The sequence below is a fragment of the Poromitra crassiceps genome (genome assembly GCF_964638095.1).
Source record: "Poromitra crassiceps genome assembly, chromosome: 9".
In the NCBI taxonomy this organism is placed as follows: Eukaryota; Metazoa; Chordata; class Actinopteri; order Beryciformes; family Melamphaidae; genus Poromitra; species Poromitra crassiceps.
Window position 1 is genome coordinate 44,713,623 of NC_139630.1, and position 26,465 is coordinate 44,740,087.

The 26,465-nt window shown below is 44.7% G+C and overlaps 3 protein-coding genes across 3 annotated transcripts; 1 reads left to right on the top strand and 2 right to left on the bottom strand.

Moving 5' to 3' along the window:
• Positions 1–306: 306 nt before the first annotated feature.
• On the bottom strand, positions 307–7,352 carry dtl (denticleless E3 ubiquitin protein ligase homolog; the record flags this gene model as incomplete). Its single annotated transcript, XM_083642659.1, has 15 exons — positions 307–784; positions 1,208–1,932; positions 2,409–2,562; positions 2,799–2,888; positions 2,996–3,108; positions 4,003–4,107; positions 4,210–4,313; positions 4,402–4,475; positions 4,907–5,022; positions 5,213–5,278; positions 5,660–5,780; positions 6,358–6,419; positions 6,508–6,600; positions 6,683–6,808; positions 7,301–7,352. The coding sequence occupies 15 exons, from the start codon at positions 7,350–7,352 to the stop codon at positions 719–721; spliced, it is 2,067 nt and encodes a 688-aa protein (XP_083498785.1). The 3' UTR covers positions 307–718.
• Positions 7,353–9,725: 2,373 nt separating this feature from the next.
• LOC310782076 (uncharacterized protein) lies at positions 9,726–16,650 on the top strand. Its single transcript, XM_083642743.1, has 7 exons — positions 9,726–9,862; positions 10,268–10,343; positions 11,557–11,721; positions 12,087–12,148; positions 12,230–12,319; positions 15,237–15,329; positions 15,467–16,650. The coding sequence occupies exons 1-7, from the start codon at positions 9,860–9,862 to the stop codon at positions 15,515–15,517; spliced, it is 540 nt and encodes a 179-aa protein (XP_083498869.1). The 5' UTR covers positions 9,726–9,859; the 3' UTR covers positions 15,518–16,650.
• Positions 16,651–18,943: 2,293 nt separating this feature from the next.
• Positions 18,944–23,212, bottom strand: rd3 (retinal degeneration 3, GUCY2D regulator; the record flags this gene model as incomplete). The annotated part of the gene is made up of 2 exons (XM_083643252.1): positions 18,944–19,313; positions 22,923–23,212. 2 exons carry the CDS (start codon positions 23,210–23,212, stop codon positions 18,944–18,946), a joined length of 660 nt encoding a protein of 219 aa, XP_083499378.1.
• Positions 23,213–26,465: the final 3,253 nt, after the last annotated feature.

A 26,465-nucleotide genomic window follows, 5' to 3' on the forward strand; every position in this document is an offset into this window, starting at 1 on the left:
AATAGACATAAGAAAGGAATGAATTGTAGGAATAAGAGCTGATCTGAGACCAGCTTAAATTGTCTTAGGGAAAAGAGCTTAACATCTTGGAGCCCTTTTATTGGCTGGACCAAAGAAAATATACATGTATACATAAAGTAAATTACTTTTGCTGAATTACTTTTGCTTATTTTGCTGAATTTAGAATTGGCATACATGTGGACACAGATTTTTCTCAGTACTTGAGGGAGAGACTGTGTGGGGACTAATAAATGCTACTGCAGTTGCTTGGTTTGAGTAAAATCAGGGCTGCAAACTAATGGGGAGTGAAAAAGGTGACGGATACCAGGGCAGAAACAAAACCACTCACTTAAGTGCCCTTTTTGTGATAAAAGAGGTGACTAGTTTGCATCGCTGTAAAAATAAAGATTTACTCCAACATGCAACTTGATTTGTAGGCAACTACAGCAGAATATTGTTTAGGAGGTTACTGCAACACCTTCAACCCCAATAAAACTTAAACTAAACTAAACACTGATGGCTCTTGTGATGTGGAAATCACAGTATCAAATATGGAGAATGATTCTTCTCTCACTCTATGCAGCTCTAGTTCATACAGTCATGTCATCAGGCCATAGATCAGCATCCTTGAGGCTTAGTTAAAAATACCCCCAAATAAAAATATATCAATTTAAATACAAGGACAGAACTCCAAGAACTTGAACTTTGTTGCAGTGGGTCACTCCAGACTCGTCCTCTGGAAATACGAGGAGATTTTCTTCATGGTCTGTGGGGAGCGAATTGTCTGAAATACGAGAATAGAAACGATTAAGTTGCCAGTCCTTTAAGACTTAAACAAAACTTAGTGATACTAATTGGGGCACTTTAATCACTGAACATCAGTTTCTCAAGCCTGTGTATTTCTGTCTGTAATATATTTAGATTTAAGGAATGCAGCTATTCTTACCCAGTGATTTACGGCAAGTATACAAAACATTAAGCTTGAATTTCTAGAATGGCAACATTTCAAGCGACTGAAAGTGAGGGCTGTGGGGTTTCCCCTACTGCTGAATAGGTGTGGCGGGTCACCCTGCAGCTCACCCTAAAACTATTCCATTAGTCTGAATATTAATGTACATTGTTACGGTCCTATGATCGAAATGAGAAAGATATTTTTCTTCTTAATTTACAATGGAATCATGCCTGATCTTGGGATCTCTGTGCTTACCGGTGAAGCTGGTGTCCTGCCCTCTTGTTTCTTGGAGGTGCTGGGGCTTCTGGGACTGCTGGGACCTCCTTGGCCTTTCCTCATCCTTTGGCCCATCGCAGACAACCAGTCGGCCGCTCCAGGTGAGCAGTTCTCCTTGCCGGTCTGTCTGGAGGAGCCCTGTTTGTGGTCCTCTGTGCAAGAGTCTGTCTGCGCCCGGCTCTCCTTGCACCTCTCTGCTCTGTCCTGCGTGGGGCAGCGGACGCATGTCAGGACCCGGCTTCTCTTGGCCGCGGGGTAGAGCTCCGTGACGCAGTCGCACGTCTCCGGCGCACCCTCACAGCCTTGCCCGCCTGTCTCCAGCCTGCGTTTGGCCCGTCGCTCAGAGGGAGGGGTGGTGCTCGCCGGGCGCTGCGGGCACGTGCTCAGCACCCTGCGGAGCGGGGGGCTGGCCTGCTCGGGGGGAGACCCGGGGGTAGGGGTGAGCCAAAATTTGATGGAGGACGGGGTTCTCTGAGCCAGGACGGGTGAGGTGGCGCTGGAGGGGGAAGACCCAGGGGTGGGGGTGAGCCAGCGTTTGATGGAGGACGGGGTTCTCGGAGCCGGGACGGGTGAGGCGGTGCTGGAGGGCAGGGGCAGGGCAGCTCCACTGGGGGCGCACGAGGCCAGCTGGGGCGAGGCTAGGCCCCCTAGACTCTCTGTCATGCGGGTCTTGACAGGGGTGCTTTCAACTCGGCTTGAAGTCCCTTAAAGACAACAAGACAGGCTGGTCAGTCTCAGATAGACTTTACTTCAGGTGTGAAACAAGAGTGTGAATGTATGTGTAGATATGTTACTCCAGGTTTACTGTACTCCACCAGCCTGGCTGTGTGGTCATTAAAGAATATAATCTAATGAGAATTCCATAAGGTTGATTCGGGATACATTCTCCATTTAAGGGCACCGTTTATGTGCAAGGAAAGCTACATAGAAATTGAATGACACGAGAAAATTAACAGTATTTTTCTTGGCAAAATAGACTAGAAAGACCCTTGTTTACTTGGTAAATTAAACGATTCCCCTGTGAGATACCATAAATTATAATTTTCATAACTGGCACCCATAACCACCTGTTTATTAAAGGCTCTAATCTGCCCCAATTAATGACCAGCTTGACTATTTCATCTGTGCACACTTGTATTATCAAAGTCCCCCCTCCCCTCAGTTTGATAGATTAACCTACCATTTGAAAGTGAACTCAGGTGAGCACCGGCCCTCGCTGAGGCAGACTTTGCCCAACCCACAAGATTGGCCTCTCCCACTGAGGATTTTGCGCCATCCACTCCCCGGTCAAGCCGCCAGACCCGGACCGTGTTGTCATCTGAACAGGTAGCCATCTGCCAGAGAGTAGCAGAGATCATACAGAGCATAAATCCATCTTCCTGGCCTAGGCACACAGATCGGGTTTTGTAGTGTGGAAACACACACATTTTGTATCAAACAAAAGGTTGTGCACCAAGGAGACAAAACTAGTGCGGCCGTTCCTGAGTGCTTCAATGTCTGGATTCTTCGCACAGAACCCTTGGAAACGCTCACAAACTGTAGTAAGTAACAAGTCAGCATGCCGTCTCACCTTAGTGAAATCTGTGGGGCACCATGCAATTGATGTCACTTCCTGGCTGTGACCTTGAAGCATCACAGGCGGACAATTCGGTTCGGAGAGCTGAAATGGGGAAAAGAAGTTGAAAAAACAAGATATGCCGTATAACAATAAAATCTATTATTTCACAAGAAGAAAGATTAGATTATGGCACAACAGAAGCCACTAACCTTCCAGATATATGCGTGGTGATCACTGGAGCCGCTGGCCAAGAACTGGTCATCTGGGCTGATGGTGGACTTGACATAAAATGAGGAGTTGAGGTGGCCGCTGAAGACGGCCACTGTGGAAGAAAAGAAACAAAAAATGACTAAGATCTCTTACAAATGAGAGCCTCTCCTTTCAAAGGAAAAAGAGAAAAGAGAGAACATTTCTAAATAAACTGACTAGACATGCCTAAATGGGATGTGGAGCAAAAGTAAATATTCGGCCCATTCTCCGAAGCCACATATCTTCTGAATATTCTGACACTAAAATGGCATTTTTCAGACAGACAGATCAGCAGAAAATGAAAGACCTGTCTCTGTCTCAGCAACACACTCTTGCGAGATTTGGCAACAGGAACTCATGTTAGCGGCCAGGGAGTGATTAGCTAAAGCTACATGCAAAGTTCGTTGATGTAGTAGCTAAATCTGTGGCTAGAAAAAATATGTTTTAATGGAATATCTTAGTTTCAACTGTATTGAGCTAACAAGGGGCAGCTTTGTGTTTATGTGTGGTTTGTGTGGAGTTTGGGGAACTCACAATCTCCATTTTAAGTTAGCTTGCTAGGTCAGCACTAACCCCGCTAAGCATGCTTGAAGAAGAAAACAAGTGGGGGCGGAGGGGGTAACAAGACTTGGGGAGAGGTGACCATGTGACCATTTGCATTTAAGAGACTTGCTGCTACCAGTTGTTAGAATTGGCGGAACCTGCGGTGACCCATCTAGATAGTAATAGAAGATCGATGATGCAAGTCCCTGCATCTCCACAGAGGAAACTCTATGGCGTAAAGCCTGGTTGCTTTCCTTCCTGCTTCAGGTGAAGGCAAAGCACATCAGCTTGCAGCCCCATCTAGTGATAAGCAGCTGTAATGAATTAAACTAACCAATATGTGAACTGGAAAAATCCCATTTGCAGAGATACACAACATGCATATAAACAAGGAGATGTTTAAGGACAGACTGTATTTCTTTACCTGGGGAGGTTTTCAGCCCGCTGACATTGAACATGTAGATGTTGTCATCGGTGCAGTTGCACAGGAGGTTGGATCCTGTGGAGTCCAGGACGAGGCCAGAGTAACCTGCAACACACACAAAACAGACATTAACTTTCCACATATCTCTACATACATAAAGCCTAGTAGAAAGTAGTGAACCAACCTAGTAGAAAGTAGTGAACGAACCTAGTTTGCGTGTGCTAGAACCAGGATATGGGTACATCTGCAGAGGAACTGGATCATGGTGGTGTGCCGTGTAGTTCTTCCTCAGATCCCACGTCTTGATTATTCTGGTGAAGGGCAAATTAATGTAAAGTCTGTTGCTTCTTACAGGCATCTCATATTGATCGTATGACAACTGACGGAGGCGCTTCTTACCCATCGACAGCTCCAGAAGAGATAATGGTGTGCTCATCCCGGAACAAGACCACCGTGACGCTTTGCTGGGAATCCTGGGAGAAATGGGGGGGTATAGAGGTTGAAGATCATTCTTCGTTCTACGTCGATGTAGTTCATGAAACAGGCGAACGAACCCGGGATTCGTGTTTTTTTTTTTTTTTTTACCTTTATTCAGGGGAGTCTCACTGAGAGCAATGCTCTCTTTTTCAGGAGCGCCCTGTTCACATTCACACCTGGAAGCTGACCAGTACAACAACAGTCTGATCTGCTGGCCACAGAGCAGCTCCACTGGAGCAGTTGGGGTTAAAGGCCTTGCTCAAGGGCACCTCAGTGGTGGTAATGAGGGAGGGACATAGGCTGCTTTTTCACTTTCCACACCTGGAATTATCCTGCCGGTCCCGGGGATTGAAAAGACGACCTTCCGGTCACAAGTTCGCTTCTCTAACCGTTGGGCCACCACTGCCCACTGGTCGAGGACACTCACCACAGAGGGAGCCATGCCGCGTGCGCCGGGCCGCCTCTTCTTGGTTTTGGAGGGGGTGTTTCTCTCTGCTTTGTTGTGAGCGCCACTGATCTGCTTCACCTGTCTGTAGAAACCATCTGAGAGGAGAACACAAACACTATCAGACTCTCTAACATGCGAGTTATCCCATGAGGAAATGATCATTCCGCCTGCCCACCCCGCTGCCCCGTAAAGCTTTGCTCCCATTCTATAAACAATAGACAATAAAACAACTGATTATCAGTAAATACAAAGAGCAAACTTTGCAACTGAAATCTTTGCTTGTACCTTTTTTGCTGCATCGGGTGTCCCAGACCATAATGTTGCCATCTCTGCCGGCGGTACAGAATACAGCTGTTGAAGAGAAGACAAAGCAGTCATGTAGTGTGGCAATTAAAGTGACAATGAAATTAAATGAAATCAATCTATACCATATTTGTTCACCTCATTAGCCAATTTTCAGCATAAGATGATACACCTATTCAACAATAACCCATCATATAAAACTGAGAAGTTGCTGTTCATGTTCGTGTCCCGGTAGCTGCAATTTATTCGTTGTGAAGAATCAAAATTCTGTGAAAGCTCATGATTATGCACAAACTGCATTTTAGAGCACTTCAGGACAGTCCGACTCCCCGCCTTGTCCTGTTTCAATCGGAAATGCGTCCGATTACGGAGGCAAAACACCATGGAGATACCGTCTGTTTCCATGGGTCTGGTCTCTGTGGAGCATACCTTTCTCCTGCTGGGTGAATGCCACAGACTTCAGGCTGCACTGGTGGCCCCTGAAGCTGCCCAGCAGCTCCCCTGACTTCACATCCCACAGCTTGGCCATCTGGTCGCCTGAAGCAGTGACCTGAGGATCACACATGGGCATAATAATAATAGGAATATGCTTTGTTTATAGAGGTGGCAATCACCAGAGTCCCTACGATATGATATTGTCACAACAGTTAACATGATTGCAATTAAAAAATATATAGCTATTTATTACCTTTTTGCAACTGCAAATTATGTCCCCAAAGGGAAAGAAAAGTCAACATCTGTTTTATCTAATAAGATAAATTTTCCAGTTTGTTCATCTCACTTCAATCATTTTTATTGCAACAAAATGGGATTGTCAAGCAGACAGACTGTCATAAATGTTGCATGCACTTGACAATTTCTATATTAAAAATATTGCTATACTTGGCATTTGTGCAATACACCGCCACACAAAATATCACAATACTATGCTGTATCAACCATACCCCCCTCCCTATTTATTTACATGATGTTCATCCAAAAGCAGGGTTGTGCTTTACAGGGAGGAAAAATAACAATATGAGGAAATGTATGTATGAGGGAATACAAAGACAAACACAAAACAATTAAAAGAAGAATAGAATACAGATGAAACACAAGAAATGATCAAATATTGTAGGCCTACTCACCAAGCTGGCCTCCCCTGGTACCCAGGCCAGGTCAAACACAGCATTCTCGTGAGCCAGCCACTCTGCAAAAGTCCACACACACCATTAGCCACTGACATCTTGATGGAGGACAGACCAGCTGCAAAGAACAAGGCGAGTCACAACACTCACCTTTAAGAACGCGGTTTCCGCGGGTCTCTGTGTTGTAGAGCCTCACCACGCCCTCTTCATTGGCCACTGCAAGAACATTCTGAAGGCCCTTTGCTACAGACAGAGAAGAGTGAGTCAGAGTCAGACATAACAACCCTGGCCTGATGCTATGATCTGCGATTTGATGTATAGTTACCAGAGGAGAAAGCTAATCCAAATGGAGGCACTGTGTCACCCAGGTTTCCAAAGGAGATGTGCTCGTCCTGCCGGGCACACTGGTACCCCTCCAGCAGAGAGGTCAGAGGGTATCTGGGGCAGGGATCTGAGGGCAAGGGGGCAGAAAGGAAGGACACTGTTAGGCTAGTTCAATGTTTGAGCTAGATTAATTCATGCCCATCTAACGTTGGATAACCAGCACCAACAGTGTGGGATTCATCACCGGATCCCCATATTGTAGTTTGACTGTATTTCAGAGATGTATAGTAAAAAGAGGAAATTATAAAATGAGGACAGCACAGAAATATGTAACCTATACGAGATCATGATAAGCCAAGGACGCACCACATACCCAAGATAGCTAATTAACGCTCAAAAAGTTATGATCCTTCTAAATGATATTCTGCTGGCAACAAAAACACACGATTGATGGCGCAAAATGTAAAATTATATAGTGGCTTTGCTATTCTAAACACAAACCAGGGAGGAAGAAGACGTTGGATCTTACACCAGCACAAGTTAGCTAGCAAAATGCTAACGTATGAGTACACAGCCATTCACAGGCAAGATACCCCAAATGTTGACTGTATTTTCTCACCATTCTGCCTCCGTCTGGCGACTCCTCTGTCAACAATGGAGCGGAAAAGCATCTCTCTAAGCTCTGGTAGAAGGCGATCTGAAATAGTTTGCTGATAATACCGAAATATTCCTCAGATCTGTGGGAGTCGTTTTTTAAGTGTTTCCCGCGAACACAACTTTCTTAACACAGGGGCGGACCCGAATTCCCCGCTAAACCTGCGTCGCGCTCTGCCATTGGTTGAAACGGTAGCATCATTTCCGCTACCGGTTGTTGTTCTTCTTCTTCTTCTGTTTGGTTTAACAAGAGTTCCGACATCTCCATTCACTCCAATGGACCAGTTTTTTTCCAGGAAGTAGAAAGTGGAACTCTTCAGTAAAAAAAGCAGCACTGTCGAGTTGCATCAAAATAGACAGTGTTGTACTTTGAAAGGGTTTTTCATCCCTTGAAATGAATCAAATTGTACATTATCAGCTTTATTTTAGCATGCAAAAGTAGCGCGAGACCCATTCCTGGCTGTTCATTGGCTAATGATTCTTGCATTTTGGTCCTCCGCTGACGCGTGATTTCTAACCCCACATAGGATACTGTGACCACGAATGCTGCCTTCCAGACAACTGGGACCGTTGGATTTTCTGGCCTCCTATTAGGAAAAGTGCGCTGGAACGGCACTCAAAGTGGGAGCTCCCACTTGAAAACTGGGAGAAAATAATCTACCCCCACTAGGCTGGGAACCAGTTGTCTGACGTCACACAACAAAGGCCACAACCATGGAGTATGTAGTCCAAAGTATTAAGTGCCTAAATAAAATGTATAATAGAGTCTGTTACATTATGTGTCATTGCTGCTCCTCATTTTTATTTAAATATGCAAGGAGGGTGCTCTGCTCGTTGTTAAGCTGTCTTGCTATTTGCCAAACAAGAAAAAGTTTGTCGCGGTCCGCCATGTTTCTTTGTTGCATTTTGCCTTCGTGCTCTGGAATGCTTTGAAGGTGGGGGGTGGGACTTTTCCACTGGGAAACACCCACGTCCCAGGTGTCTGGAAGGCAGCAGACGAGTGGCGTCAGCGGAGCGTGATTTCTAACCCCACATAGGATAAGCAATAACCACGCCCTGTGGCGCCGGGATTGGCCAGGAGCATTGAAGCTTGGCACTAAAGCACCTGGGGGTTTTCATCTTTTAAAATAAAGATGTTTAAAAAACTATTGCTTGTTACATTTTCAGTGCTGTACCTTTTCTCTGGGTAAGAATTGAGCTTGAAATTAACGATATGATACATTATATTATATGAGTTATGAACGTGAACACAACACCGTTTAGCCTATAGCCTATTATTGCATGTTTTTGTAGATTGTGTACATTGTGTAGATTACAATTATTATGCTTATTATTATTATTACTATGCTAAGGAAGGTAGGTGACCATAATTCATTTCAATGTCCGCTCTCAATGTCCGCTCTCGAAATCGCTGTCCGTTCTCAAGAGCTATTCAGTTGGTTCATGAAATCGCTGGGCTGCGTGCCCTCCAGTGTTTTTCCTGGCCAATCCCGGCGCCACAAGGCGTGGTTATTGCTTATCCTATGTGGGGTTAGAAATCACGCTCCGCTGACGCCACTCTTAGTTTAACGGTGGTTGGCATCCGAAATGTTACATCACCGCCGGCTTCTGGATTAATCCATCCAATGTTTCCCTAGTCCATTACAGTCTTGTTATTAGCCCAGTTTCTCTCAAAAAACTGACCAACAGTTTCTTTCCCTCCACTGCTCCCACATATCCCATTATATCCTTCACCCTGGCCTCCATTCGTCCCAGTTTCAGCAGTCCATGCATCATAGTCCTTATCTCCGCTTCATATCTCATTCTCCTGCATCAGAACATGCTCCACCGTCCCCTTTACTTGACACTGACTACAATGGCCAGTAATTGCTGTGACCAATTTTCAATCGACTTATGATTATTTGTTATCTCCTATTAGCCCCACTTCCCAAGAACAAGGACCACAATAGAAACAAGTCTATTACTTTATTGTGTCACGCATTGTTTCTTTGCTCTTATTTATTTCAATAAAACAAAGCTAAAACAAAATTGACCATTCTGAAATTGGCACAAGGGAAAGGACCCAAAAGGAGACACATAGCCTGTCGTCCAATAATATTGGATTAATCTGTTCATCTGTCATTGTTGATGTTGTATATTGAACCAATATACTTTGGGCAGGATATTTTATCAATTTGTTATCACAATTCAATTCGATTTGGTAGTTATAGTTTAGTTTGGTTTAGTCTGTTCAAAAACATCTGTCCTGCAGTCCGCATTAATTTTACTCGACGATTAACCTCGCGTCACCAGGCTCTTCTTGGCTTTTCCCTTGAATTAATTCACCACTAGGGGAGCTACGTGTCATTTTTATTCCCGGTTGAACCATTGACCCCACCAGAAGAACACAATAAACAATGGTGCATTATGGGATACAAAATGTCTCCTAACTAGTCGATAAGAGATCATTTGGATTAGTCTAATTTACCTTGTTTTTGGAGTGTTATCTTATATTTATGTTATTCAATAACACTCAGCTGCCGCCATGGTGAGTAGCTTCGCCACTAACAAAAGTAGCTAGTCTGTTCGTTGTTGGCTATAAACAGCATAACAGATAAGACAACATAGACAAGTTAAGCTAGCAGGCTAACGTATACTTTAGCTGAACGCAACATTTCGGCCTTATGAACATAATTCAGTCTCTCATGGTCTTACGTCGTGTGTAACTGTGGGACATGTGGTGGCTGTTTAAAGTAATTTGGTAATTTATGGGTTCATTAGCATGTAATGTTGATAAACGTTTTAGCTAAGTGAAGTTAGCAAGCTAGCTTCCATCACGACACGAGTAAACAGTACGATACGTACTGTTTATCTCACAGTTAACGTGAATTAAAACAGCCTTTGTTGCACCTAGGGCGCATTTCGAAACACTATTTTGTTCTTTTGTTTCTAGTCAACTAAAGTGGAGGCCAAAGTAAGAAGTAAATCCAGTTCAAGAACAGATGAAAGAAGATCAAGCAGCAGCAGTGGTAAGACAAGTTCAGAAACGTGACGAGTCAGTCTATTTAATATGACTGAAAACTCTTAGCATTTTCACATTTGCATGGTGCCTGATCTACGTCAAGTTGAGAGAACAAACAACTGTGACAGCTGTGAGCACCTACCACCTGTCATGTCAAAACATTGTCAAGCAGGTTAGGCTGTGGCTAGTCTCGCTGTGGCAGATCACAGAAACTCTGAACCGCGGTCGGTGCTAGAATGGATCGGCCGGAGGAGGTTGGGTTTATGCATGAGGAGCAGAACATGACATTACGTGACACTTGACGATGACGATGACGTTACTTTGTCAACAACACCCATGGTGCTTGTATGGTGCCACGTCTATGTGCCGACAGGCCGCAATGCCGATAGCCCACAAGCAGAACCAGCTGAGCGAGGCGGCGTGCAGTGTGTCGGTGGACCGGCTGGAGCTAACCTCTCCCAGCCCCCACGCCAAACCTAACCTCCCCCCATGCCTAAACCTAACCTCCCCCAGACCCTAACCCAAAACCTAACCTCTCCCACCCCCCACGCCTAAACCTAACCTCTCCCAGACCCTAACCCAAAACCTAACCTCTCCCACCCCCCACGCCTAAACCTAAGGTCGGCATTGCGGGTGGTCGGCATAGCGGGTGGACAACGCTTGTATTAACTTAAGTGGCAGCAAGGAACTACTAAGATACTGTACCACTACCTTCTCACTTATACGCTAAATCCATTAATTTAGGTTGGGTTTTATGTCTTGAATCCTTCAATGCAGGGTTGCATCCGCCTAAACGTCTGTACGTCGAGCTGGGAAAACTTGGTCAAACTGGAAAGGGAAACTCAGGGAAAATAATGAGCGATGATAGGGGGATGTCCAGCCTAAAGGCAGGTGGTTCCAGTCTGAAGCATCCCCCCCCCCCCAACTTCCTTTGTCCATGTTCTGTGGGCGTTAATTACAGACTGTCTAATAGTGCATTCACAGAATGTAGAAGAGACCGTCTGGCTTGAGAGATTACTTGGAAAGCCAATTGGGTTTTAGACTAGGATCTCCAAATGATTAGTTGGATGGTTAGACTTGGGTACAAAAAAGGCAGAAGAGAAATTTCCCAGCGTTTGGCTGGTGACTAGCATTCATTTCTCACCCTAATCCCAATCATTGAGTGCTTCAACACAAATATAAACGGGTTATCTATCTTTATCTGGCATGTTTTTATTCAGGAAGAGAAAAAAAGAAGAGAAAACGCAGCCGTAGTAGATCCTCCTCATCCTCCTCTACCAGTTCGTCATCGTCGTCTTCATCATCTTCGTCCTCATCATCTTCCTCCTCTTCCTCGTGCTCATCACACTCTTCCAGCCGTAGTCAGAGTAGCTCTAGCAGCAGTGGTAAGTGTATTTTACCCTAAGTATTTCATCTTACAGGACTGCAATACATCTGAAAAGAAAGCTTTGGCTGGCTAAATCTTTGATCTGTCTAGAATGTTTTTCAGATTCCTGTTGTATTGGCCTGGTTTATTAACTGATTAGAATTAATGTCTTTCGTTATTTTATTGTATGCAAAAAAACGTATTGTCTGCACTGTAATTCTGTTCTATAAAGTATTATAAAGTACAATTATATCCATATAATTCATCTACTGCTAGTTCTAGGTAGGTTCCTAGTAGAGAATGGGTCAAATGCAGAGGATGATTTTCCCCCATGGGGATAAATAAAGGATAACTTAACTTAACATATGTTCTGGATCCCATTAGATTCCCGTAGTCAATCCAGGAAGGAGTCTAAGAAAAGGAAGAAAGAGAAACAACCCAAAAAGGTAATTCTCTACAATGGCTGTTATGCAGTTTGAACTTAGTCACAGAAATTTGAATTTTGCTCATTTTGTATTTTGGACCAGAAAGGGAAAAAGGAGAAGCGGCAGAAACGTAAGAAGGAGAAGAAAATGAAAGAAAAAGAAGAGAGCTCTGGACCTGTTCAGATTTCCAAGGTAGCACAACTTGCTTGCTTTCAATAATTGTCCCAATGGGTGTTTTGCTTAAGCTGATGTTAATTTCGAAGATTTGTTTTTGTCTGCGTAATACAATGTGAGCCTAGAGACCATCTGGCGATGGGATCACACCAGCCACAATGCGCACGACTTAAAACGTGTGTGTGTGTGTGTGTGTGTGTGTGTGTGTGTGTGGCATTTTGATGGCAATTACACACCTGTAAAGTTCCGTGACTGCATCTTGCACGATTTTCGCAAAATCTGTCCACAGACATATGAACGCCTGGCGAAGTACTTAAAACCGCTTGTGGTAGTTCCTGCTATAATATGTGTCTCCAGGACCACATTTTGTCATGATGACACACACACAGACTAGACTCATGTAATGGCGTTTTGTAGGTGGTACTTGCAGCAACCCATGTTAAGGGCTTGTCCAGGGGTGGGATACGAACCACCGACCTTCGGCTTGGGAGTCCGACATGTTAACCGCAACACCAAGATAGGGATGGGTACCGTTCACATTTGAAACGATACCGGTACCTGGAATTCGGTCCCGTACCCAAAACGGTACCATTTTCGGTACTTTGCATGCTCTAATAACAAACAAAAAAATTGTTGTAAAACAAATAAATCCAAACTTCTCAGAGAGAGGGGTCGGTATTCACTAAAGCCTTCATATCTCAGGCTCTGTAGCACATAGAAACATAAAATAAAAAGCATTTGAGAGGTTAACCCTTTGGCTTTTCATATTATATTTGCCCTAATGTTCATTCAAACAATTCTTTATCTTTAACCCCAAAAAATAAAAATAGAGAGATTCTAATGCATTTTAAGAAATGTTAATAAAGATTATGGCAAATGTAACCCTTCCAAATAAAAAGCCACGGGTTTAAGCTCTCAAATGCTTTTTATTTCACGTTGATAGCTACTATAGAGGCTGAGGAAATACGTTCTGTTGAACCCTTGACAATTACTGCAGCAAGAGTAACGTTAGCGATCTCTGTTTTGCAGTCGTCGTGAAGACAGTGAAAAGCCCCGTTATCTAACAACCACAACGGCAGTGAAACAACTTATCCAGCTAACGCTAGCTAATTAAATAACGTTACCTGATGATGTAGAAGTCGATGCCTCTCTCAAGTTCCGTCATCATCGTCCTCCAAGACTTCAGCTAACGTTACAGCTGAGGAGGTGCTGCTAATGTTAGCTGCGGTGCGGTGTCTGCTTCATTCACCCTCAGCCTATCTAAGACGTTAGTCTTCAGCATTTAGCTAAATATATCTTGTGTTTGACCATGCTTCCTCAAGTTTGAGGTGTTTCCCTGGCCAGCTTTGCAATTCACATCACAAATGTTGCAACCAGTGTTGTCTGAGTCTATCTTGGTAAAGTGTAGCCACATTTTTGGACCGCTTTCGGCTGGTCCTGTTTGTTGATGTTTGCTTTCAGGTGTGTGACGTACTGACGTAACACGCTCAAGCGTGTTGCCTTAAGGTTCTGTCAGAATTTCTATTTTACCCACTCTCTTTCTATTACTCAGATGCGTTCAAGTACCGAAATGTGGTACCGTTTGTTTTCATGTGAACTGGTACTCAGTAGTACCGCCCCCTTTCGGTCGGTGCCTGTAAAAGTACAGAGTTCGGTACCCATCCCTACACCAAGAGAGCTAGCTCCCTTGGCTGAGCTGATTAACATGCCTTTATACTGGGGAGTGAGTTTAACCAATCCACTCGCTACCACTCGGGACTCACGAGGAATCCACGCTGATTCACCTCGGTTACACTCACCCCACAGTCCACACACCCACTGGGCATCCGGGTCACGGCACCAATGTAACAGCGTTGTGCAGGTGGTACTTGCAGCAACCCATGTTAAGGGCTTGTCCAGGGGTACGAACCGCCGACCTTCGGCTTGGGAGTCCGACATGTTAACCGCAACACCAAGAGAGCTAGCTCCCTTGGCGGAGCTGATTAACATGCCTTTATACTGGGGAGTGAGTTTAACCAATCCACTCGCCACCACTCGGGACTCACGAGGAATCCGCGCTGCTTCACCTCGGTTACACTCACAAGGTGAAAACAATAGCAGCCAACACTGTCGCAGCTGGTAACAAGTGCTTTGCTGTCGGCCACAGCCCTGCATCATTTTACCTTAGATGTGCGTACCTCCTCTATTTTTACTACAAGATAAACTGTTACCTGTGTGGAACACTGTTAACTCACATCCTGGAAATCTGTTTGTTACAGGCTCATTACATTGTTTTAATTAATATATGATAGGTACTATTAGAGTTTTCTTATTGAAAGACTGTGTGTATTTTGTCATACATGACAGTTTCGACTGCTGCTTCCTGCAGTCTTCCTCAGAGACGTCACGTGATGTTGTTGTGACGTGCTGTATGGCTGGTTTATGAAGGGTTGGCCATCCCACCTGGATAGGTAGGATGACCATGCCCCCTGCTGGACGGTAGTTTATGGAGGAGGACTGTGTCCCAGGTGTGGGATAGCATGTAGGCCCCCTCATCCCGGTTCACAGTCCGGGGTGCACGTTTCCGTATCTCCATTGCTTCCCTGATCCAACAGTGGTATTTGTTGCTGTCCTCCTCCATAAACTACCGGCCAGCAGGGGGCATGGTCATCCTACCTATCCAGGTGGGATGGCCAACCCTTCATAAACCAGCCATACAGCACGTCACAACAACATCACGTGACGTCTCTGAGGAAGACTGCAGGAAGCAGCAGTCGAAACTGTCAGGTATGACAAAATACACACAGTCTTTCAATATAATAGTTAATAATAGATAGACGAAATGAACTTGTTTGGATTATATGATAGGTACATTTGCTGAGTAGCATGCATCATGCCATACACATTACACGCCTACTATAACTAGCCCCTTCAAATGACCCCCCCCCTCTTGCAGTACTTGAAGGAGAGAAAGAAAGGTGGCAAGTACAGCATGATCTCAGGGAAGAAGATAAAGATGAAAGTGAAGAAGTCAAAGAAAGACAAACAGGTATCTCACTGCAATTAAGTCAAAGTGAAATTTAGTTTTTACAAGTGTGCCTTTTTGGTTTGTGAACGTTGTGTTTTGCTTGAGTTGACATTGTATTTTGAGTTGTATCATTGTATTTTTATTTTTTATTTTTACAGCAGGACAAAAATCGTGCAGAGCTTCTTGACTTCCTCAACTCCACCCTGTGAAGACATTGTGGACACAGGTTGTCCTCCAGCTTGGACATGCCAGTTTTTCCTCAGCACAACTCAGGAAATAACATGCCTGTCCATGACAGCTTTCTAGGAAAATGATTATGAAGGGTTTTGAGATCAGGAATTTGACTTGCATTGTCACAAATTGGCAACAAAAGCTGCCTGGAGTAAAGGATCTGTACCTCTTGCAGTAAAGTGTGCTGTTAACCCTGCGTTCAGACCGCTAGCAACCACATCACCATGCTACTGTCCAACGCCCGATTTCAGTGTGCTAGCTGCAGCACCGGTGGTGCTGATAAGTGGAGCATTTTATGACAGGCAGCATAACCTGAGGAGGAGAAGGTGAACAGTCAACATCGGCCAGCTTTTATTTTGTAATTTTTGAAGGACTTCTGTCAACTGGTTTCTCAAGTTGCTGGCGGTTTGAACATATGGTCTCTCGTGTGGTTGTTATCCCCTTCATACTGTATGCAAGTTTTAGATTAATTTTATTTTTTATTTTTTTACTTCCCGGCTATGTCATTTGCTGTCACCCTTACTATATTCAAGACTGCCCCCTACATTTTCTTCTCTGTATGTTCAATGAATACCATGTGGGACTGATCGTTATGCTCAATCAGTGAAGTGGCAGTGGGCACTACAATTTCATCTGTGAATATTATTATGGACGTTTTTGTTAGAATACCCTTTGTTTCGAAATGATGCAAGTCTTCATACATTATGTTTGATGACAGTCCACTCAGAGGTTGAGAGGTTGCGTTAAGACCAGTTTACACCAATGATTCGCAACGAGAAAACAGTTTTAGAACGCTAACTTGCAGGGGAAAGTTTCAGAGCTGCTATCTGGCCCATCTCATCTCGAATCCAGCCAGCTGATGGCCTTCCCAGCTATTCAGCTTGTCAAGTTGCAGGGGCTGGTTGCAAGTAGTTGCAAGTTGCAACTTGTCTCGTTGTGAATCTAATGGTCTAAACTGGGCTTTAGACTTTCTTGTTGTCTGTCATTGTGACAGACAGGGTCATACAAATTCTCACATTTCTATTATTACTGTACCTCTGTTAAAATGACAGACAGCCTTCAGATGTTTTCTGTAATTGTAAAAAAAAAAAAAAAAAAAAGTTAAGTAAAAGTGTAAATATTCCGTTAACGCGAGTCCGTGACCACTGAGTCCACTATGTCTTAGTCATTTTCAGAACGTTGATAATATTAATGTGCACTGCACTCCCCTTTTTCATTCCTGAATAGTGGTTCAACATCGTTCAACGTTGTGTTAATTATGTTAAAATATAAAACACTGTTAATCCTCCAATATCAAACCAGCTGACAGCTTTATTTGGATGATGGAGTAAACCTGTTGTATATTGCTGAATTTTGATATATGGTAAATGGAAAAGAAACGGCAATAAACTGCTGGAAAGATTCCAAAATACTTTGAAACTTTTCACTGTGAATCATCAACATTACAGCACTTTCCTTTGTCTCCGCTTCCAATGGAAAGACTGAGGCAAAACACTCGACCTTGGATGACGAATAGCCACTAAAGAAATCCTATTTGAAGGTCAAAGTGCAGTCTCAGTCTAGAGTGAGAGCGCGACTCCTTTTCGAATGGCATTATGGTCAACATTGACTATTAAAGAGAGTCTTAAGAATATATGGCACTATAAATCTCATACAAAGTATATTGCCATAGAGGATGATTCCTTTATTTTCAATGCCGTTTTGCAAAGTGACAAAATTCCACCATACTTCAGTTTTCTCAAAAATACTTGATTGGGAGTTAAAAGGATAGTTTGGATTTTTTTTATGTGGAGTTGTATGAGGTACTTTCATACTGGACTGAAATGCAGCCGGTGCCATCCCAATTTGGACAAATGGAGAGCGGCTGCATCAGGCAAGTAGAGCTGTCTGCTGAGTGTGAACTAGCCTGGTAAACCAGCCAGTCACGTCTGCTGAGTGTGAACTAGCCTGGTAAACCAGCCGGTCACGTCTGCTGAGTGTGAACTAGCCTGGTAAACCAGCCGGTCACGTCTGCTGAGTGTGAACTAGCCTGGTAAACCAGCCGGTCACGTCTGCTGAGTGTGAACTAGCCTGGTAAACCAGCCGGTCACGTCTGCTGAGTGTGAACTAGCCTGGTAAACCAGCCGGTCACGTCTGCTGAGTGTGAACTAGCCTGGTAAACCAGCCGGTCACGTGAACTCACATTTCAATTCATTCTTCGTTCCCGTCTGGCCTCAAGCCCTGGGAGGGCTTCTGCAGAAAATGCAAAGCGGACGATCCAATCAGTGACCCGCCTCGTAGGTGACATCGTAACCGGCCAATGAGGAACGCCACTAGCAAAATAATAATGGCCGCCTCCTTGCCTGTCCGCCTCGAGGAGTAATGTCAATGTTCATCGAGTTTAAACAGCCATAAAGTGCCGTTATTGCAGAAATAGACTCAATAACAATTAAACAAGTACAGGAGTATGCAACTGCGGAGTTTCTCGGCAGAAAATGTGTTTTTGCCGTTCTCCCGAGTGGATTTGGATTTGACTGGATCCAACGCTGATTGGCTGAAGGAGTTGTCTGTCGAGGCAAGTATACCCGCCCACTGCAAACACTGCGTGAAAGCCTCGGGCCAGATGGGAACAAAGAACAAAATGAAATGTGAGTTCACGTTTGACCGGCTGGTTTACCAGGCTAAGGCTGTGAACAGGGTGACACTCAAAACTCGGTTGTTTTTTAATGCAAAAAGTAAATGATAAAAAACAAAGGGGGGGGGGGGGGGGATGCTTGATACTGCAGCTCGCCTGGCATAATCCAAGTGTCCACAAACCCTGAGATGTCAAGTTCACTTGAAAATAGATCATTTACACCCAGCTTTTAATTGAAATCTGCACTGGAGCCAGGTGGTGCAGCAGCACCACTTTTCTTCCACCTTTTACCTTTTTGCTCATGGCCCCCTTCACACTCAGCAGACCGCTCTACTTCTACTCTGACTGACTGTCGGCAAGTACCACGTCAAAAATCAGAACTATCCCTTTAAGAAAGCCATTGTGTTACATTATGGATTCCTCTCAGGCTACAATACAGCCTGCGATGTCACTTAAGAACAAAATGTCTACAAAAGAGGCATCACAGCAAGAGGTGGTAATCGCATAGCAGAATTTTAAAGTCCTGAAAAAGTAGTCAAGGTAGAGAAAATCAGAAGAAAAAAACACCTGCCATGGTGTGCTTTACCATTTCAGATTAAAAGGTACAGCATTCACCAAGGGATCAAATGATTTGTGGCCTCATACAGACAAAGGAGGTTGGGAGAGATGTTCATTTTGTGCCTCGCCTGGTGCAAAGCAGGCAAGACAGAGAGTCCTGGAGATGACCAGTAAGCCTCTCCATGTCACTGGATCCTACCACCATCGCTGTCCCATGGACGCACGCCCCAGCTCAGACAACCTTACTGCTGCTCCCTCCTTTGAATCTGAATTCGGGCATGCTCCACACACTCTGAGCCATGTCCTCCTTCTCCATCCCCCTCTCCACATCCTCCGAGACAGTCTTGAGGTCGCCTGTCGCTCCCCCGTCGGCCACAGCGGAGGTCAGGCCCACCGTGCTTCCGAACGGGTTAATCCTGATCCGGGAGCGGAAGTTGACAAGGGACACGCTGCTCATGGCGCGCCTGTTGTTCCACTGGCGGGCGAGCCGCTGCGCCGCCTCCTCCTCCTTCAGCTGGTCCAGGGCCTCCAGCAGGACGGAGCGGAACAGGCCGGACACCTCCTGCACCTCAGGCTCGTTTGCCTCCATGGCTTCCCGGAACCTGGACGGAGCAAGAAAAACCATCTGTCGTGACCTCAACTGTATAAGAATTGGACAGCGATGTCACAAAGTGTTTGGGTATAGGAGCGGTTCCTGGACTCAAAATAGTTTGTTTGAGGTGCTCTTTGGATAGGGATACAAAAATCTCTTAAGGCACTCTCTATAAACCAAAATGACTTTATTGTCATGGCATGGTCATATTAGATTTTAAAAACAAACGAATGTTTCTGCGTCAAACCATCAGAAAGTCAAACCGACCAAACAAAATCTGTGCAATCAAGCAATCTGATTGGTTCACAGCCATGGTATAAATACCGCGTAACCCATGGCCGAGACGCAACTCTCTTACTAAAAGGCTTTGGTTACCTCAAATGACAATGTAGAAAAAAATGTAGGGAAAAAAAAATGGCGGAGACAGCTGTCAGATCCTTGTGAATCGATCTTCGCTTATAACTTTACTAATACTTCGCAGAAAATTATGTTTTGTACAAGAATAGACGCGGGCTAATGTCTTCTTTGCAAAAAAAAAGGCTGTTAACCCCGCATTTCTAAATAAGACGTAACGTTAGTTGGTGTCGGGCTTTGCAGAAAGCTCTCAGCTTCTCAGCAAGCGCCAGGATTGGCCAATGTCAACTTCAGTCTCCAGAACGATCCAATCAAATCACCCGCATGTCTATCTTCTTGCTAGAGGTCCCGCCTTACAGTAGTGTTTCAACTGACTCTTATCAGAATGCCATGCCAGTCGGACTTATAGTATTATTATTATTATTATATTATCATACTTGGAAACCGTTTTATAAAAGCAATATAGCACTCGAGCTGCGTGTGTTGTGGCAAATATATCCCGCTGCTCAGCAGATATCCCACTTGGCCTGCGGCCTCGTGGGATAACAGCTGATCAGCGGGATATATTTGCCACAACACACTGGCTCTCATGCTATATTGCTTAAGTAGACAATACTGTACAAGCTCCAGCAGATGGTGCCGTTTTGCCCCACAATATTCATCAAAGCTGAATTAAAGAGTAACCGTGAATACTTCCCTGATGATGGCTTGATGCCGAAACAGTAAAGTTGTTTTTAAAGTCTAATATGAGCATGTCATGACAATAAAGGCAAGGCAACCTTGGCTGGTGGGTTTATATAACTAGTCTAGTTTGTCGATTGTACATCAGAGGAGCAGAGAAATACAAACGGAAGGACTACTTTACATGAGCTCATCAACCTGAACTGCTCACCGGACCATGGAATGACATCAGTAGCCTATCACTCGCTCAGCTGCCCCCATTAAATATATGATATATAAATAATATATAAACCAAAAAGGTTTACCAACACTCTTGATTTCAACTAGGACATGACATCAGAAGAATACTGTTATTGCCATATAGGCTTTCAATTCCTACTGGGGCGACCCATGCCGAAAAATTGTGAAGGAAAAGAAGAAAAAACATCCACAAAATGTTATAAAAGGGAAGCTGTTCTTCCCCCAAGAACAGAACATGTTGTTGGGAAGCCTGATTTTGCTCCAGCCCGGTCTCTCAAAATGCCTGAGGCTGATTTCTTGGTTCATTATTGTCTGGTGGATCACAGCATCAGCTCCTCCTGCATGACCAGGAGACACAGTGCTGAGAGGCCCTCCTGCTAACCCCCAATTACTCCTCCTCCCAACAAGAAGAGGCGAAGGCTTTAACAAGCCTTTAAATAGATTGCTCTTTGGGCACATTTCCAGCAGAACGGATTCCACTTGGTGCCCAGAAGTTTGTCTTTTTCTCTGCTTAGATCTGAAGGCACAGGCACACTGTTCAGAGCCAGCTGTTCACAAGAAATGATGTTCATATAACCAATTTATAGACAAAATGATACTTACTGTTGACCAAATATCCACTGAATGGTCAATTTCCAGTTCCCTATTAGATGTACTGCACAAACACACTCAAGCTCCCACAGAGCCATAAACCTTTCTGATCTGGTCATTACAGTTGTTATAACAGAATTAGGCTATAATGGTTTGAACAAATTAATGTATTTCACAGTGGGAATAAGCATTATGAAGAAATAATATATCTAGCAACTGAGTAAACAGTTGAACCAGCATAGTTTTGTGAAATTTCTTGAAGTGGGAAAACACGCAATCGGCCAACAAGCCCCATTTGTCAATTGGCCAAATTTGGCAAGTTGTTTTGGCGACCGACCGACTGGCTTTCTTAATGTTATAGTTTGTTGCCATCTGGATCCATCCAAGTTTATCATGCTTTCAGAGTGAGTGCCAATTAATTTCACATCACACCCCTAAGGAGTGACAAAAATGTGCCTAAATTGGTCCCTGCGGTGTGCAGCAGTGTGTGTGTGGCAATTAGCATTTAGCACCTCGCTGTGGCCTCATGTTCACACCTTGCTGCCACCTTCACACAAAAACGGTCAAATTTCTAACGAGAGGATGACAACTCAGAGGCCATGTCTACATAAACCTTTGCAGCATTAGCTTTCCCTGAACAGATGCCAAGTAAAGCGGTTCTTCCTGGCTGTTGGGGCCAGCTGTAGATTAGATCAGTGATTCTCAAGCCTGTTCATATCAAGAACCTGTAATCCTTCATTTATTCCACATTAGAGTCACGGACCCCCATCTGATGACATTTTGTCCCTCGGACCCAAATCTGAGAATATTAGATCTGATTTTGTCCAGAATCCCATGCCTGTCTGTATTGTAGGTGGAGAGATACCAGAGATGATCATGCCTGTCTGTATTGTAGGTGGAGAGATAACAGTGAAGCTATGATCATAGTCATTCTTCTATGTTCTCTAACCGTGTTCAGTTCTTGTAAATTAAATAATGGTGAAAGTTGACAATTCATCTGTTAGCTGGGGACCCGCTGGAAGCCCCTCAGGGACCCCTGATGGTCCCCAGACCCCACGTTTCCAACCACTGCAGGCTGGAGAACCAAAGCATTAGTCATGTGGGGTGACAGAGAACTTAACCAGCAGATCAGTTCACCTGATGAATCCTCTTCTTACTTCTACCAAGAAGGGGATTTCATCACCTGTCTGTGTCTGTCTGTCTCTCTGGCTGTGTCTGTCTGACAGCAGGATATATCAAAATTCAATCAACAAATTTACATGAAATTTGGTGGGTGCTGTATTTCAACATTGTATTACATTACAATGTTTACAATGAATACTGTTGTCTTTTATTTGTACTATGTGTACTGTAGGGTGGAGATGATGCGCCATGGTTGCAGTTATGGAAATCACCCGCTCCGCTCCGATTGAACAATCTTATTACCGTATATAGGCTATTAGAGAGAGGGAGGGAGAAATAGGGGGAGGGAGGGGAGAGAGAGCAGAACAAACGGTATACTGGAGCTGGACGATATGGTTCTCCCACACTGGACTTTTTGCCTGCTTGCTTGGCTTTCTTCTTCCTCTGTATAAGTGGTGAAAGTTCAATTCTGTCCTTGTGGTGTTAAATCATTTCAGCAAAAAATAAATAAATAAATGAAAATAACACATAGCCTACATTAATCATTAACACCCCTAGATAGTTAGTTGCAGCCCTATATCATATGTTACATGACCATCCTCTTAACTAAGTAGGTAGTGTGTCACCTTACTTGAGTATGACCAGCCCGCAGCAGGAGGGCGGCACCTTGGAGCAGAGGTCCTCCAGAACCAGCCTCTCCCCGGGGCTGATGTTGAAGGCTTGGCGGGGCGTGCTGACCAGCCAGCTGTAGTCCACCCCGGTCCTGAGGCGGCGGTACTGATTCTCCCTCTCCCTCTGCAGCCTCTCCGCCTCCTTCAGCTGCCAGCTCAGCTCCACCATCAGGGTGTGGGTGACCACCTCTGCAGGCTCCCGCCGGGGGCTCCGCTGGTAAGGCTCGCTCCAGCTGAACCAAGAGGCCATGGCCGCCTTGTTCTCCCCAACTCACCCAGGGCTCCCTGCCTGCTGAAGGGAAGGGGATCAGAGGGAGGCATCAGGCATCGTGCCTGAAATGACTGCATGTGGCCTTGAAGAGCACATGAGAAAATGGTGATGGGTTTCACATTTCAAATCGTATTTTCGTAAGGCTATATTTGTGTATGTAGGATTTGAGGATAATTAGATTGACTCTTTTCATAATTTGCTTTGGTTTTGTATTTCTGTATTTGGGATAGCTTGACACCCCCTAAACAAGACAGCATTACTTGCTTTTGTCATTTGATAGACCCCGTCCTCAGACGTCTGAACAGGCTGTTTTGATAGATCTAATATTGAAGGACAATCTCACCCTCTCCCCTTTGCCTTTTGTTGTACAGGTGTCATATTCACTCACTGTTCTTCCTACATTGTCTCTTTAAAAACACATTCTAGTACGTGTACGTTGTACGTAGGTTCATTGTCATTACCTCGGCCAAGGAGGTTGTTTTCGGTGCCGTTTGTCCGTCTGTCAGCAGGATTACATAAAAACTACTGGGCCAATTTTCATGAAACTTTGTGGAAGGGTGTAGCATGGGCCAAGCACGAACCTATTCAATTTTGGTGTGCATCCAATTTGATTCGGATCAAAGAAGGGGTCAGGGCAAATGGGGCGTAGCTAGGGATAGGAAGGTCGTAGAGAGTCGGTGTTCAAGGGGTGCAGTAGGTTGGGGGAGTGGCTGGGGAGATGTGGGTGGGTCAGGGGTAGGGTTCCGACTCACAAAATTTGCATATCATAGCAGGCTGCAGAGTATTGGCCTTGGCGGAGGCCTGCGCTCTTCGAGTGCCTTCTAGTTTAGTCTTGTAACTGTTCTCTTTAATCTTCTGACATCATCTGTAGATATATTGAGCTTGTACTCTTGCCTATTTTATGTTAAAACACTAGTATTGCACTGGTACCTATTTGATAACTGTGTCTTGACATGCTGGAGTTGTTTTGCTGCTGTATAGGTCAGATAGCCAAGATGTCAGCCAGCTAGCATCAGGTGCATTGACCACAAAGAGACAGGCTGAGATGAGTCCCAGCCTTGGCCTTGAGCTTACGCAGATGTGGCTTTTCAACTTATTGGCGCATCCCATAATTTAATGCTCAGCTGACTTGCCCTTCCAAATTAATTCATTCAGCCAATGCTGCCTCGTTGGCCCTGTGTGTTATAGCAGTGATCTGTCAGTCACTCCTCACAACCCCTCAGATGTCTTGTGTAGCTTGTATTTCCATGTTATCCGACCCGCAGTCCAGCTCAATTCTATTTCGTGAATAACATTTGTTTTCAAATAAATTGATTCTATTCAAATGGAATGCATTCATGAATATCAGCTGTGAGCTCGGTCTCATTTCTAACAATGTTCTCATGGACAACAGAAAATTAGTTTTCTTGGCTTGCTTCATTTATATATTTCTACGATAATATAACATTTTTGCTTGCAGTTAAATTTTCTAACCACCCTTTTTCAATCTTGGTCCTTCTGCTGCCTTCTTTGGACAGACTTTCACATTTTGAAGTAGGCTATTTTGAAATGGCACTGACCACTTCACTAACCATTACCCAAAGCTGCCTTTGGTAACTATAGCTCTATATATAGAAAATAAAGAAAGCTCTTCTTACCTTCTCCCGAGGTTTACTTTGGACCCGACAGCAAATCAAATCCCTCTGAAGGAGCTTCTGAAAGTCCTCAGACCTCCACTTCCATGGATTCTGCAGGTGGAACAGAGTAGCTCAGTGAAAAGAAGGTGAAAGAATAGAGATGGATTCTCTCTGAACACTCTTCCTGTCACAGTCCTGGATAATCTCCCTCCCTCTCTCTCCCTAGCTCTCTCTCTCCCTCCCCCTCTCTCCCTCTCTCCCTCCCTAGCTCTCTCTCCCTCCCCCTCTCTCCCTCTCTCTCTCCCTCCCTAGCTCTCCCTCTCCCTCTCTCTCTCTCTCTCTCTCTCTCTCCCTAGCTCTCTCTCTCCCTAGCTCTCTCCCTCCCTCTCTCTCCGTAGCTCTCTCTCTCCCTCTCCCTCTCTCCCTCTCTCTCTCTCTCCCTAGCTCTCTCTCTCCCTCCCCCTCTCTCTCCCTCCCTAGCTCTCCCTCTCTCTCTCTCTCTCTCTCTCTCTCTCTCTCTCTCTCTCCCTCCCTCCCCCCTCCACTCTCTGTCCCCTCCTCCTCCCAGGAGCCTGTGGCCTGCCTTTACTTGTTGCTGGAGGTTGGGGGCACTATCTCCAATGGGAGCCATGTGATCACAGCCACTGATGAAGTGCTTATGTAGCTTTTTACGATTCGCTGTTGCCATAGCGATGCCCCTAAGCCTATTTGTCCACAATAAGCTCCATCAGCTGAAAGGGAGGTGGAGAGCGATGAAGAGGCAGATAAAGAGAGGGACGAGTGGACTGAGCGGAGAGAGATAAATCAAGTGGAGAGACAGATAAGAGGGAGAGCGAGATAGGGAGCGATGAAGAGAGAGAGAGAGAGCGTGGCATTTTGAGGATGGGGTTAGTTAAAGTGTGTAGCAGCATCTGTGAGAGGTCAGCCTGCCTAAATGCTTTTGCCCACAGCTAACGAGCTTCGCTGCAGAGTGGTCTTACAGGAATTATAGTGATTGTTTGCTGGGATTGTGTGTGTGTGTGTGTGTGTGTGTGTGTGTGTGTGTGTGTGTGTGTGTTTGTAGGTGGGGGGTGAGGGGGGGCAAGAGTGAGAGACAGTGATTAATAGTAGAGCTGCAACAATCACTTGATTAGTTGTCAACTATTAAATTAATCGCCAACTAATTTGATAATGACTGAGTAAAAGAGATGAAGACAAAAAGTCAATATTCTCTGATTCCAACTTCTTAAATGTGAATATTCTCTGGTTTCTTGACTCGTCTATGGCAGTAAACTGAATGTCTTTGGGTTGTGGACGAAACGAGACATTCAAGGACGTCATCTTGGGCTTTGGGAAAACACGGATTGATATTTTTCACCATTTTATGACATATTGTGAACAACTAATGGATTCATATTTAACAGTGAAAATAATGGTTAGTTGCAGCCCGAGAGGGGGAGAGAGAAAGTGAAAGAGTGCAGATTGCCTGTGTGTGTAGGTGGTTTGTTGGCTTCTTCTGTGTGTAGGTGTGAGTTTACCCAGCTAACCTCAGTCAGTATTCACTGCACATCAGAACTCCATCTCCTCCTCTTCAATGATATACTGCTAAATAAGAATCTGTGTGAACTATGACCTCC

Coding starts and splice junctions, on each gene's coding strand:
- LOC310782076 (XM_083642743.1), top strand. Junction 10,344..11,556: donor AAGATCAAGCAGCAGCAGTG/GTAAGACAAGTT, acceptor GTTTTTATTCAG/GAAGAGAAAAAAAGAAGAGA. Junction 12,149..12,229: donor AAGAGAAACAACCCAAAAAG/GTAATTCTCTAC, acceptor ATTTTGGACCAG/AAAGGGAAAAAGGAGAAGCG.